The sequence below is a fragment of the Opisthorchis viverrini genome (assembly GCF_000715545.1).
Source record: "Opisthorchis viverrini unplaced genomic scaffold opera_v5_313, whole genome shotgun sequence".
NCBI lineage: Eukaryota > Metazoa > Platyhelminthes > Trematoda > Opisthorchiida > Opisthorchiidae > Opisthorchis > Opisthorchis viverrini.
The window spans coordinates 210,547-225,498 of record NW_008751969.1 but is presented as its reverse complement, the minus strand read 5'-3'; the positions used below and the strand labels follow the sequence as shown (position 1 = coordinate 225,498).

The 14,952-nt window shown below is 41.8% G+C and overlaps 1 protein-coding gene across 1 annotated transcript in view; it reads left to right on the top strand.

Annotated features, from left to right (window-relative positions):
• Positions 1-14,952, top strand: part of T265_14979 (hypothetical protein) — a gene marked incomplete at both ends in the record, with an annotated part of 48,577 nt that overhangs the window by 5,997 nt on the left and 27,628 nt on the right. Inside the window, 5 exons of the mRNA XM_009176058.1 lie at positions 4,259-4,404; positions 7,246-7,375; positions 8,175-8,257; positions 13,014-13,217; positions 14,369-14,518. Coding sequence (XP_009174322.1) covers positions 4,259-4,404; positions 7,246-7,375; positions 8,175-8,257; positions 13,014-13,217; positions 14,369-14,518 — 713 coding nt within the window. The remainder of the gene's footprint in view (positions 1-4,258; positions 4,405-7,245; positions 7,376-8,174; positions 8,258-13,013; positions 13,218-14,368; positions 14,519-14,952) is intronic.

Genomic DNA, 14,952 nt, shown 5'->3' with positions numbered 1-14,952 from the left:
GCAGCGGTCAGATATAGCTAACCGGCGGTCACAACAACAGTCACTCAGCAGAAGTCTCAAAGTCACGTTGGAGCCAACGCGCGGGCGGTAGCGGTTGTATTTCAGTAAAACAAACTTTTGTACAGCGATGTGACTGATAATGATGGGAAAAAAGATGATGATACTGAGCATGAAAAAGAGCAGTTTACAAGTGCTACACGTCGTTGGCCCAGGTCAGCGAATAAACAATAATCCAAGTATGATGGCCCAGAAGTCTTCTTGTGAACGGCTCCCACATGCACCAGATTCCGAAGATGGTCTGAAATGTTTTGGTACCAGAGTTAGTACAGGAGACTCGCGAATGACCGCTGCAAGCACGAGCGAAATCAGGAGAGTCGAAGCAAGTGACCACGCTCGTATTATGTGAAATTGTACAAGTGCACGTTTTTCTAGTTTTTCGTATTCAAACAAAAAACGATTATGCAATTGATGAAATACGTATTGTTATAAGTGAAGTAAAATAAAGGTACAAAACGCCACAATCTTAAACTGTCAGTGCGTTCGGGAAACTGTGTGCCTGAGGAATATGATAAGGAAAAAAAGGTGCTATCCTATCGAGAGTCCGCTACCCTAGTCCAAACAATTTCGGTCTGAGTTGGGTGAGGATATCCTACGAGATATCACGAGCCTTACGTTATGTATTTGTGGATGACTTCAGTTCACTCTTAGTGGGAGATATATGGAAAATGGCCAGCGTCTAATTCATATCAAGTTCAGCTGTAAACCGTCATGAACAAACCGAAGCTCTACGAAATTTACTCGGGGCGATTAGTTCGGACAGATGTTGTCGCCACCCTAGACTAGAGTTTCTATTCACAGAATCAAAAAATCCTTTAGCAATACGCCTAAAGTGGTCAACTATAGCTCTAAATTTTACAGATGATGGTGGAGAACAGTGAGTATCTACTTATCAAACATATGATGACCAGAATTACAGAAGCGAGTACGGGAAGCACAGCGTTTAAAGTAGGCTCTACCACTCGATGAAGTCGGTGAGCTCTAATATGGACAAGCTGCATGTGCTGCATATTTAGGAGAGGGTTTTGGTTTAGCTACAGTAACCTTCTATTAACCAGCTGCCATGCCTGAACAGGAGCAACTGAGATGCAGAAGTCGGATTTAAGCCAAGGACTATCCAACCAGTGTGTTTGTTCCTTAAACACATTTAACTCGGGAGGAGAAATCCGTCACATTAAGCGCGAGTACGCCCCAACTTGACTGCCAGCTTTGCTGAGTGCTTTGCCTGCAAACAACGGCTTAAACTGTGCAGGAATCCATCAGGAGGCCTGATTAGCTTTGCGGATAAAAAGCGTTTAGGACAATAAGAAGAAGAAACGTATGGAGGATAAAGCCCTGTTTAGTGAGTGAGCCAAATCAAACCTCATGATATTTAGTAAACCAAAGTCTGTGGTTTTAGCGAACTGCTGAGGAAGAATATCCAACAGGGTTATAATGGGTTTTTTCTTCCATAGGCCAGTTATCAGTGTTGGTTAGGAAACTGACTCATCACCAGCACACAAAGCATGGAGAAAAATCAGGATGGAAGCTCAAATTTCCTGATTTGAAAGGAGAAAGGTGCAATGACACCGCCTCAACATCTGATCTCGAGACTGTAATATACGTACTCACTAATACTCAGTCATCTAGCCTCAATGCAGGCGGTGCAAATTTTAGCCATGTTTAGAATGTCGATACAGCAACTTCGGCACCACAACGTGAGAAGCAGCTGTCGGTAAGACCCTTCCAAATGGAAGAAGCAAAACATTCTTCAAGCTTTTTTGTCTAGGTTGAGTTTGATCTCTGTTTGAAGAAAAACTATGGGGATATCGGCAAAAACACTTAGCGCGAAAACTGAATGTCAAGATGAACCTTGCTAATCATCAACGCGGATTGGATACTAATATCTCGTGTTCCATTAAGTCACTGCTACTTAGACAGAAATGGTCAAACAGCTTGACGGCAGTTTAAATTGGATAACATACATTAAACTCTGCGGGGCGTGTGACCAAATGGCTCACACCGCTTTGCCGTTCTTCGTTGCAACAATTTTCTGTACACGCTAAAAATTTGCACTAAAAACCTTACTCTGGATCACAAATTTAGCGTTAAAGTAAGCCAAGTAGTTTCCAAACGCCCAAAAATAATTAGTAACAATTTGACGTGGGCCGCAATAAGGTTGACACCGTCTAGCATGTGTATGTGGATAAGTTCTATCTAAAATACCGGTCGCGGGTTGCCGATATTTCACCCACACTCTTTTCTCCTGGAGAACAATGAGATAGAATGTGGCTCTAGAACATTCAAACAACACTGGTGGCGTTCAAATAACCTACATTGACATTGACTGAGGCCATATATCGTCTGATTTTCCACGGTAAAGCTGCAACATATTATGTTGAACCCTCGATCACATGAGTACGGAGCAATTTCTTGGATTACTTTTACAATGTGTAACACTGCTAATGAATTTGAGTGTGATGTCTGTCAACAAACGCAGTCATTTTCCTAGGCTCTTTGGCGTCCAACCTTATACTGGACGACGGATTCTCTGCGAAGGTTAACGATTCAATTAGTATGTCGTTACGGAGAACTAACCTGCTTTGCAGGTGCGAAGGGTAAATTTTACAAATGCTGAGAAGTGGTCTCTGCATTCAGCGGAGTAGCAACGTCTTCAAGTGCCTGACGCCCGTTTTTTTGGAACAAAAGTTAGTGTAATTTGTTGCCAAAGATAATATTAGGAGACACGTATTACCTATAGAACAAAAATATCTTTTGTAACTATGTCTAGATCCATGAGGCTGCATGCACATGCCTGGTAAGTCTCCGATTGAAAGACCGTCGTTTTTGAGATCACCCTCAGTAGATGTAAGAATAGCGTACTGGCCGTACAGTAGTTTTAGCTGCCACAGATTCGTTCACTGATGATTCGGGAAAGGTAATGTAGGTATCTGCGCACTGGAAACGGGGGCTGATAAATTAATGCGTAAATACAGGACTGTTGAGTGAGTGGTGTCGGGAAGGGAGCTATGCAATGAATTTAAGAGCTCAAATGCACAAACGCCATTGAAGGCGCGATTAAGCCATGACTGACAGTGTTCCTAACCATCGACGTGGACAGCTCCGGGGTCCCCATCCAGGAAGACAGCAGTGACCAGCGCAGCTATGTTTACTGGTTTTGGCTTTCATAATTCGCTGCCAAGTCATTGCTTGACCGCCTCTGGCTCTTTTTCACCCTTCATGTGGTTGTGCATATATTTTACCTTAACAAAGGTTAAACTACAAACGTCCTACATAAAAGGTAACTTAACCAACGAATACTGGAGACATGCTGGTTATCAAACCTAAATATGTTAAAATGCGAAAGCCTGAGTCATGTGGCTGATTTACCTAACGCCTCAAAAGATGATCCAATAACTATGTTTGTCGTTTTGGGGGGTTTTCTTTCCTGTCCGGATTTTCAAGTAAGGTTGCACTAAGAACGCCTGGATTCTGTAGGTAACCTTTGATTAGTTACATCTGGTTGCAAAATTTTTGGATTTGCAGCTACAGAGCTTCCGTTTGCACAGTTTCTTTACCATTCAGCGCTAACTATGTTACTGAGGTTGTGCCATTCCACAAACGCACAAAAATATGGGGTAATCCATGAGCATTCTAGAGTCAATCATCACAAAATCCCGCAACCAGTCGTATCTAGCACAAACTAGTCCAGCGTTTGTTGGACCTCCATGCTGCCATGTGACTGCAGGGTTTTGGAAGGCGAGACACTTTTAGTCGATTGATGTTCAACATGTATTGAGTAGGGTGTGTTGACACGCTTTATTTGTATTTCAGATACCTATGAATATGTACTTTTGGTAAGCCTTCATATGAACGGATCTCTAGATCACCACTTTTGAGCTTTAATGAAGACCCGCTGCGTTACAGCAGGACGAGGGTTGCCTGAAAGAGAGTAGTGTTTATGAAACATTTTTCAAACTTAACAACTTCATAAAACTAAACGTTTTTTATCTTGCATGATGCCGTCAAAAATTATTCAGATTTGTGAAGCCTTGTCACGTTATGTCATGTTTTGTTGAATGGAGAGAAAAGTAGAGAAAACAAAAGCGAATAACCCGCGAGTTTTACCACTGAATTACATTAAAGGAAAAGCGCGCGAAAAATTGTACTTTTAAATATGTATCTTAGCTTAAATGAAGAACATTACACCTTCAATTTGCAGATGAACTGAAAACTACAAAGGAAAGATATGAAGCGACATTTAACGAGGTTATAAATAACTGGAGAGAAGCAAAACGGAAATGGACGGAAAGAGAATCGGAACTGCTTCAAGAAATAAGTTACCTGACCCAAACAACCAAGTTGCTGGTGGGTTTCAAGTGTAACGGTTGTCTTAATTACTTTTTTGTTTTATTATTCTAAACATTTATCCCCCTTCTGCACTCCTCACCCACTGGAACGAAGAACTAGAATCAATATCTGTTATACGTGTGAGTAATAACATCATTGAGTCTTTCACTCTCATACGGGTTTGGGTTTCAACAGAAGCTCTTTTAATGGGTGGATATTCACTTCTACAGCCATGCGACAGTAGGGGGAATAGTCGCAATCGTTTTTAAAACGATAGGTGAAACAAAATAGGATACTTCAGAAAGTTTTCACAGTATACTCAGTGCTCCAGTCGCAGACGACCCCATTCTCCCTAAACGAAGGGTTAGAGAGAGGTCACTGGTTATGTCAAAATGGGTCTAAACTCCAAAATCTTAGTGATATGTACAACCAATCAAAGCATCATTTACCCCAAAAACAAAAGATCAAAATATCTGAGAAGCATTAGAGATGTGCAAAAATATGTAGCCACCTGGAAGCGATATCAAATGGATATCTGCTGACCTCCTCTACACTTGTTTTTAAGGCAAAAAATTACCAAGAAGAATTTAAAAAACTAGCAAAACCCCTACTCTGGGATCTATCGGTTTTTTAAACTTCCTAACAGTTCACTTGTGATTATTGCAACTTTTCAGAGAGTTCCATTTGATTAAGGATTTTGCTCTGTTAGTGATGTCACTCTGTGCTGATCAACCCGGCCGGTTTTTGAACATTTACCTATCTGACTATGAGGGGTTGATCAACATCGTGACTGAATCTTAATTCTGAAATTAGCATTTTAAATGTTTTATCGGTATGATTAGATGTTATGATGGCGTGGATAGCCATGAGCAATAAGTGTCTATCGACCAATCCTACGTCTGTATCACACAGCTGAATAATGTGTTGCGTCAATCATTTCTTTCAGCTTTCATTTGGGTTGGTGATTCTTTCTAGGCGTAGCTGTCGTTATATGCAGATATGCTCCAAAAGTCGGAAGCATATAATTGGTTCATTCTTTGCTTTCCACGGTTTTTCGGTCGCAAAGATTCAGTAGTATTTTCTGTTGGTAAATAACGGCAAAGTCAATAGTTGAACACTTTGAACTGTCATCCATCATCTGTAAACGATCTTAAGTTAGCTTCCTTTTCTTGTGACACGGGTGGTCTAAGCTGGACGATACTTAAGCACAATTTAGTTGGGCTTAAGTATATCGCACTTAAGTGTCCCAAGCTTTACTTTAATGCAAAATCAGTGCTTGACTGAAACATGTGAGTGATTAAACAAATGAGATAGATGGTTTGGCAGTTTATCTCCCAGTCGGTATTAGGTACAGTATCTGGGTAATTCTTCAAGACAACATTCGTATGTATCACACAAGCAGAATTCGTTAGTCTCTGGTAGCTGCCCGTTTGGGTAAGGGGAGGTTGCAGTTACACCATCTCAGTGGAATGCTGTTCTACACTTTTGAGCTAGAAAGTCCTAGTCAGCCAAATTTTGTTTATTGTAATAATTAAATCAGGGCAAATCGGTGCCTTTTATTTGACCCATCCTTCTACAGTTGGTTGCATCAACAAAAAGCAAACGTAGCCACGCAAAACGGTTCGAAGGAAAGTCACGTGCATGACAAGTTACCTGACAGTTCTTACCAAGCTTCTACGGACCCACCTAAGCATTCAACTCTCAATAAAAATGACTTTAGCTGTTACATTTCCCGCTCTAGTGCAACTGTGCTTCTGTTAGATGAAATTGCGAAATTTGAAGCGGTTCCTTCCTTCGTAGTACGACTACTTCGCTGATATGGTTTAATTTGCTAGTTTTTTTAGTTTCAGTGTAAGTGTAGTACTGCATATAGTAATCCCATCCAATACAAGGATAGTGTGGGAGCAGAGGGTCGTTGACTCATTCTCAACGATCTCAGTTTCTCATTCTCTGAGAGAGTTTCTCAGTAAACCGTTGCTAAAGAGTAGGATCGTTTTGAACGTTCCAGGGGAATGGCTTTTGTCCGGCGAAATAAATCGGGGAGATAACCATATGTATACGTATAATTATACAGTTATGGGTAACTGTTTTCACAGAGCACAGCGACTGATATCACACCCCCATGCCACAATTAGTCCCATGTGTCAAGCTTTGTTTAATTTTCAGTTCCGCATGTGGTATCGGCCTTGAGTTGTAAACAGTGGTGCCACACTCCGTGTACCTATTCGTACCCCCGGCCTCTTTGGACAAAAGTAGCAGAACAATTCAGGTTGCTGGAATGATGGCTGGATGGAGTCAACCACAACCACAGTCGCATCGTATTTTTTAGGAATTAAAATCTCAGTGACAAGGAAAGAGCCCGATATGAAATAAAATTAGTCCACACAGAACGTGAATATCAGGTTTGATCGGTCACGTGAGTAACGGGAACGAATTCGTAATGAAGGTTTTAACAGTTTACCGCAAAAATATCCCATCTACGTCGTGTGTCTGAAATTGTTTTTCATATGGATACTATCAAGAATTGTTCATGCTTAGAGTAGCGCTTTAAGAGGAAAGTTGCAACAAGTCAAGTACCTTCAAGAACGTCTAAAAATTTGGGTACAAATTTCTCAACGGCTAAGAGAGATAACAAGCTTCCGGGATTGATGTTCCATTCAGACATCGGAAATCTCCAATTCTATTGAAAAAGTTATAAGTAATCTTTTGGAGGCAGCCACAAATAGATGGGATTTTTACATGAGTTTCCCTTCCAGGTACGTGCCACAATAATACAACCAATCAATTACAACTGGTTTACAATTTACTGTTGCTTTTGCGAAGTGCTAACCAATAAATCCTTTTGTGATTTACCCATAGCAAGACGATCTGTACAATGTACAAACACGTCTAGCAAATTCTGAGCAAGAGCACAATGAACTAGTGAATACGACAAAACGATTGAGAGAGGAACTGGACACCGTATCCAAGGAGAAGTTGCAAATTACCGGTATGTTTTCGTCACTTTAACCCACACGGAGTTTGCTGAAAGCGTGGTTTCAAACTCTGACACGTTGCAGGTCACTCAGCATTTCTTGAGCACTATCCGCCCATCCAGCTGCGCAGAAAGTGTTGTCTCATTATTTCAGCCTCGGAACCTGGGAGAGTATACGTAGAGGACAGATTTTAGGTCATTCAGCTTGTGACAGTGGATAGTGTAACATAAAAAATTATTGAGCAATGGAAAACCAATAAGTAGGAACACCTGAGAGTAGATACAATACCGCCAATATTTACGTGACAGCATCGTGCTAATGAGTACCTCAAACGATTGATGTGGTGGGTCTTTATACCTTACGTCTAAAGACGATGTGCATAAAAAAAATCGAGGTTTGGTGCATGCAATATCGCGTTAAGGTGACAGTGACTGCATTAAAGTCGTTTGGAGCTCATCTATTCTGTGTCAACTCATGGAGAGGTAAAGTCCAGCTATATAAAAGTATTCTGACATCATTAACGGCACACTTCCCTTTACTGTAGAATTCTTCCGTCTACCAGCTAGTGTGTCTTTAAGACGTACGAGATACAATTTAAAGCATAAAACACGCTCTTAGTCGCAAGGAGTTCAGTTCATTTCTTGCTAGTTCAATGATTCACTTACATGCGAAGCGAGCCGAAGACATTTACACTCGGTATAGAGTTTTGAGCAGTAATACGGAACCACGAATTCGCATACCAAAGGAACCGAACGTAAATGTATTATTTTTGTGTAAGATACCCAACTTCATTTACGTTTTTCTATCTTTTAGACATGTTGAATGTAAACTTAAATAAGCAACTGGAAGACACTACAATTTTGGAGAAGTATCAGAAACTGTGTACAAAATACCAGGTTAGTGATGACGGTTACTTCAAAAGATCTGGTTGGTGTTCTCCTCCTCATGTTACGCCAATGCTTCTTCATGTTTGCCATTGCAAAAGCCGAAGAAGCTTTCGTGTTTGGACGTCATACACTACTAATAAGGTTGCTGAAACCCTTTCAAAGCTCACGACCGGTGTATCTCTTTTTGAGGCTCATCAAGTAAGCACATTCCCCAATTTTTCATCAACCTTATGTTCCACTTGAACCCAAATTGCACGAAGTTCGACCTGTACACTCAGCTGCATACCGATTAGGTTGTGACGGGAGACTAATTGGTTTCCTTACCAAGTGTCAGATTGAGTGTGCAACAGAAGTGACCAAAATGTTCACTACCACCGCTCAACTCTTCTTCGTCCATTGAGAAGAAATGAGATAATAAAGAATGGAATGACGGGTGAAGTGTGGATATCCAAAGCTAAATTAGCCGATAGTTCGATATCGCAATAAGCGATACTAGATCATCATAATACGGTTGATAGACTGTCTTTAAAAGCACTTCCTTGGTGGAAGACAGGAGTCCGGCACGGCTTGTCAAGGCAACGAAGTATATAAGAAGCACCGTCGCTCGTGAGTAGTTAGTACTTGTCGCGTTGCAACCATAAGGAAAGAACGCCTCAATAGAACGTGGGGAGACAGGCAAAGGTCGGGACTGCGTAAATATTTCTTCATGATTTCAAAAAAACAAACAAAAAAGACACCCATGTTTTTCACAAAATAAATTCACCTTGTGTTTCATGTCTAAACAGACGCCATCAGTAGGAATGACAAGTACTCTTTGCAAAACACAGGCGGAGCACACAGTGACAAACAGGATTCCGGTAGACAGTTTGGTTAGGAAGTAACGGCATACGCTCTACTAAAGTTTTGTTGCACTATATCCTGTGGGATTTTTGACCACAGTCAGACAGGATCCCACAGACCCATCCAAATGGGTGCAAAGATTTCATAGCACCAAGGATGACAATCGTCGTCTTCGTTTTGCTATGCTTTATCGTCAGCGGTCCTTCGTGAACCCTTTTCTGGCAACGGTATAGAATGAAAGGCAGCACTTTCCTTAGTAAGCAGTGTTTGGACATTATCTATTCCTGGCGAGTTTCATCTTCTTCTCTGACGGCTACGCTTTGGTACCAAGTGTTCCGTCTGGCTATGCATTGAAGGCAATAGCTTGGATGCATGAGCGCCATAGCTCCCTTCCCAATCCCCCTACTTGACAGCCCACTGACGGTGCTGGACTTATACACCAATTTATCATCTCCCGCTTGCAAAGCGCAGCTACCTACCCTTCCCCCTAATCATCGGCGAACGAAACTGCGGTAGTTACATCCACTGTACGACGAGTAAGCGGTTATTACAGCTGACAATGATGAGGATGATGATGATGATGATGATGATGATCCGTTGGGCACAATCACGTGTCGTACGTACTGCTTCCGAATTGCGAAAGCTGAAATGACTGAGATTTGCAGACTTTTCAGTTTTGAGAGTCGTGTGGTCAGGCTTCACATTTGCAGTACACATGACATATTAGTTTCCGAAAAATTTGTTTTTGACGTTGTGGAGCAGCCGATTGAACAAATTTTTGAAGAAAAAATAGGAAAACCCATTCATTATAACCCTCTGGAATGCATTTTCCATTCCATGTTATTTTAAACAATTTGGCCAAGGTATAGCGGAAGAAGACAAAAACACTAAATGGTAGTTTTTGTCGTGGCTGAGATTTACGAAGTCGTTTTCGCTTAACTCACTTGCGAACGGTCTTCTGCGTTAGGCTGTAAGGATCACGTGGAACAGTCCGCGTTCCATCCCCATCCGCAATTTATTGTAACTTCCGTTTGATCACGCCTCTCCATCCACACAATCTGGGATCCGACCCGGGTTCCGATTGTCCCTCAAAAATAAGCTCTGATTCCATGGTCTGAAGCATCTGGTGGAAAGTAGTGGCAATAGCCTTCCTGGAATCTAGTATATTCTGTATCATGTATAGCTTGGCAATGTCCTCGTTGCAATCACTGCTCTTAAATGAGAGATTTACATAGAAACATTCGGGATGTTTTTACCTTGTGGTCTAAAATGCTGTTATACCGTTGAACGGTGGCCCCTCCCTCATACTTAACAGGAAGATGCGATAGAACTCTGCATTGGACCACAGCACAAGCCGAATCGACATGCCTACCTCGGACAGATCGACGGTTTAGAGTTGAACCTTGTCGTTGGTAACCTATGGTGGATTGATGGTTCATTGGTAGTGCATCTAGAAGCAACAAAGCGATCAAGGTCGACTGACATTAACCCGACAATGTCTCCAATAAACAGCATTCTGCTACTGAAGTTATTGCACCAAGTTCAACGGATATATGATTTATGCTCTCAAAATGTAGCGAAAGATAGAAGAAAATCAGAAATTCAATGGCCACAGTGCCAATTTCCTCTACCACAGTGCACCCAGATAGTAATTATCGGCACTAGAATTTGGGAACAAAATCACCACCAAGTGTTTCAAACCATACATGTTGGATGAGGTGCATTACGAATGAAGACCAGACTGGTCGGCGTCTGATACCTTAGCTGGCCGACGGAGAAGTGGAGTGAAATTTTGTGTCCTCGGCTTCACTCCCTCTTAGGCGTGGCACTTGGCTACTTATCTAATACAAGTAGTTGGGAATCAGAAGCGTTTCCATACATCATAAATTTCGCTGCAAAATTAGGTGATTGTTATGCACAGTAAGAGAAATGAGTGTCTGGGAAAGTCAACCTGGTCATGCTACAAATGTGCTCGCACTAGGAATGGGAGGACACTTTGGTTAGACCAATAGAACTACTATTGCATCGGCATTAAAGCCTTCGTCGTATGCAATCGGTAGAACCAATTTTCATAACTTACTGATTCGACTATCTCAACTACTCTCAGTATCACTTATATCGTTCTTATTCTTTGATTCACCAACACGATGGATGGAAGGCGATGTATAACAAAGTTCTAGGGACATCTGAACCGGAGGGTGTGACGGGGTAACGCGGTTTTAGAAATCATTTATGTCACTCTCACGGTCTCATATCGGCACATCCATTCATGGGGTGACACTGGTTGCGCAAAAGGCCTGACGCTATCCATTCTATCAGCTATCTATCATGACTACAAGGGCCAATAGCGCACTGCTAATAACAGCTTTTCATACTGCAAAATCAGCTGAAACCCAAACGGTTCACTCTGATGCAAGCACGTAACCTGAGGCAGCCTAACCAAACCTCACGGTGGCCATTTCGTAGAACATTCGGTTAAGGACTATCCTGAGGAGCAGCTTCATTCAAGTCTCACATTACCAAAGAGGTATTTTCTTACCCAAGTGTCCCATTTGGTGCTCAGATACGACGCAATACACATGGAAATTCAGGGAGTACGCCAACCTCACTAGTCTTAAAAATAATACAACCGATAGCTCGATTCCTTTAGGTCGTACCCTACAATTAATTTGAAGTTGGTCTTGAGCTCAGTTTCTCTGCCTCATTGCCAAATATCACACAGCTGTGATTATCTCTTTATAGTAAATGAAGAGTTCACCAAGGAGGTCACCAAAATTTTATATTTTTATTCTAGCTGTTCAAACATACGTTTTCCGAAGTTTTGCATTTGAACCGTTATATGTATGGGAACTGTCCATTGCGCGTTGGGCTACTGGCGATGACCAACACTCACTGTAACCGGTAGGAGTTTTGTTTATAAAAAACCAGCCCGATGATTCTAGATAGGCAACACCCTAAAGGTTATTCCAGAGCTGACAACTTTTGTCGTATTATTAAGTTAGAAACTACATGTAGGGTCCCTATAGAAGAGGCATGATACTAGATTTGTCAATCTAAAACATTTACTGAACTTTTAGTTCCAAGCACAAAGCTCTCCTTCGTCAAATTTACAAAGGAACTGGTGCGATGGAATTGTCATTTTTATGTGTTTGTCTTCGAACTGACGAAATGTTGAGAACCCCAATCTTGAAAATAGTCTGATATGGCCCATTTACTTCCTCATCACTATAGTCGCCACTGACATCGTAATTGATGACAGCAGATGTGATTGGCTTTAATGCTGACGGTTCACCTGCTCCGTTGTACTTGATGACCACCTCTTCCTGGAATCTGACATTTATCCCACAGTGACGTCCTTGTTGTCAGTTTCAATCCACAGTGGCTGGATGAGCGTCCGGAGATGTAGGTACCTCGGAATGATTGTAGTAAGCTAGAATCAAGTCCCTTCCCCATCCATATTTATTCTTTTCTTCACAATAAGGCTTTCAAATAAATCGTGGTTGTACGGCAGTGAAGCATCGGTGTTGTACCCTGATGCAGTCGATGATGGTGATGATCAGCACACTTTTTAATCTTAGCTTTTAGCATACCAATAAGTAGTACATGAATAATTTTGTTTTTCGAGTAAATTAGATGGAAGTACGAGCTTTCTACGCAAAAGGAAATATATTGTCTCCCTCTGCCTTGGTGATCAAATTGAGGCCAGGAACCATTCAAAGGTTGCCCTTCAACGCACAATGGTTTTGGAGAAAAATGCCTATTCCAGATAAGGATAAGCAATCCTGAATACACTGGGATATATTTATCGCTCTCGCTGATGCTACCAAACACATTTCTTTAGGCGCACACCTGAGTAACCTCGATAGACAAGAGCAGTGATGATTTTCTCGATAATGATACTGACTTCCTTCTGTATATCATGTAGCTCAAGGATAGTCAACTTGAAAAACTGCATTCAATTCTACCCCGAGTGGTAGAAGGTGCTGTAACCAAAGCCGTGGAGACTGTCCATTCTGTTGCCAAGTCCCAACTCAGTAAAGCCAACGGGCGACTTGAGATGGCTGAACAGCGTCTGGAACAACAAATGAAGAGATTGCGGGAGCTGGAACTCGCGAATCATTACTTGAAGGTTTGCGGTCCCCTCTTTCTAAGATTTTCTTTCCAATTATAGATGGTTACTGAATCATAACCCAGCCACTAGATGTAACTTGTGGAATCAGAAGTTGAGCTATTTATACTAATGTTTAGCACGTAATCAGCACAAGGAAATAACTAAAGTCACAGACGCGGTGTTATGCGTAGACAATGAAGTTAGACCGAGTACAGAGCCACTAAAAGAGCGCGTCACCTTAAAATTTCCAAAACACCATGTTTCAGCCTGCCGCATACAGAACACCTCTAACTAAATGCTCGCAACTCTCAGTAGAAAGAGTGGTAGTTCAAGAAGGGAATAAGCGAATTATTACAAAAATCTAGTAATAATAAATATTAGATTAACGGTGGATACTACTGATGAGGCCCGTGAGTAGTTTTCTCGTAAATCCGCTTCGCGTCTCTTGAAAAACGAGATCTGTTGCGGAATTTGTGGAGCCGCTTTGTAGCATTTGCTTGCATTTGAGTCATTGTCAAAGAACATGCAGGGAAGTTCAAGAAGGCGCGTTTAGGGAGAAGATGGATATTCATTTTTCTAAACCAAATTCATATGAGAATTTTGGTTCCCTGTCTAGGAGTCTGTAACTGTTCAGTTGGTGTTTCCCCAATAAACGACTCCGCAGCGAAGGCATTCCTCCTTTCATTAGTAGCGCTCTGACGGTTTTTAAACGAGTTTTGAGGTGGATTTTTTGTGTTTATGGTTTGTTGAAAAACCGTGCAGGGGTTAACTTTGAGCAGTGGTTAATTAACGCGTTAGTAGCGAACTCACCTTAGTCTGAACCAAACCTGAACCAAGTTCATTGTAGGCACTATCACCTGGATTGCTCCCTGAGCGCAATGTCGGGATATCTTACACTTATTCTAGTAGTAGCAACATCATAGTTAAATTACAATTTACTTTTTAAAACACATCTTGTTTTAGTGAGGAGACAGGAAATGTGACCAAATAACTATGCACTCTTGATTGGTGTAAGTATATTCAGTGAAGAGCTAATCTATCCACGGGTGGCAATACGCCAGTGAGCTTCATACATTATTCGGCTCCCTAAACTCAAATTGAATCCTACATGCTTGTTCCCAAGGTTTTCTCATAAATTCTCATTTTATTTTGTCTTCTTCCCTAACGAGGAGCGTCTTGCACAAAACGAACCGAACGATATTCAGCCGACACTCCGTCCTGACGCTCAAAGTTCCCCGGTGAGATATGAGTCCGTTGTACAAGTATGTCCAGCCGAGCGCATCTCATGCAAAGCAGTGGGCAGTGAAGACAATGAACAAGTAAGTTTGCTAGCGTTGCCCGCTGGCCATCTATTTGAATATAATCGGTTTTTCACGAAACGCGTTTCCTTACTGTTGGTGGACTTCCCGATTCCCGTCGGAAGAGAGATTGCTTTGTTGTATGAAAAAAGCTCCGGGGCTTTGATATTGTTGTCATCTAAAACCTTTTCGGTAGAATGGAAGTCCATTACTTTTTGCTCCCAATGACAGGCTTGTTTGCTTGGAAGTGGGCACCGACGTCACCGGTTGCCTTTTTTGTTGTAGCCGTTGATGCGCTAACCTTTGGTATCTTGTGCTGACCCGCTCCAGTATCTAATGCCGAAAAAACACTCACAAAAGGGGATACAACAGCTGTATTCCGGACAAGCGGGTGCGAAAGCGTGAGTGCGTGCGAGTGCAAAAGTACAACGGTCTCAAGCTATTTATTGTAGGAC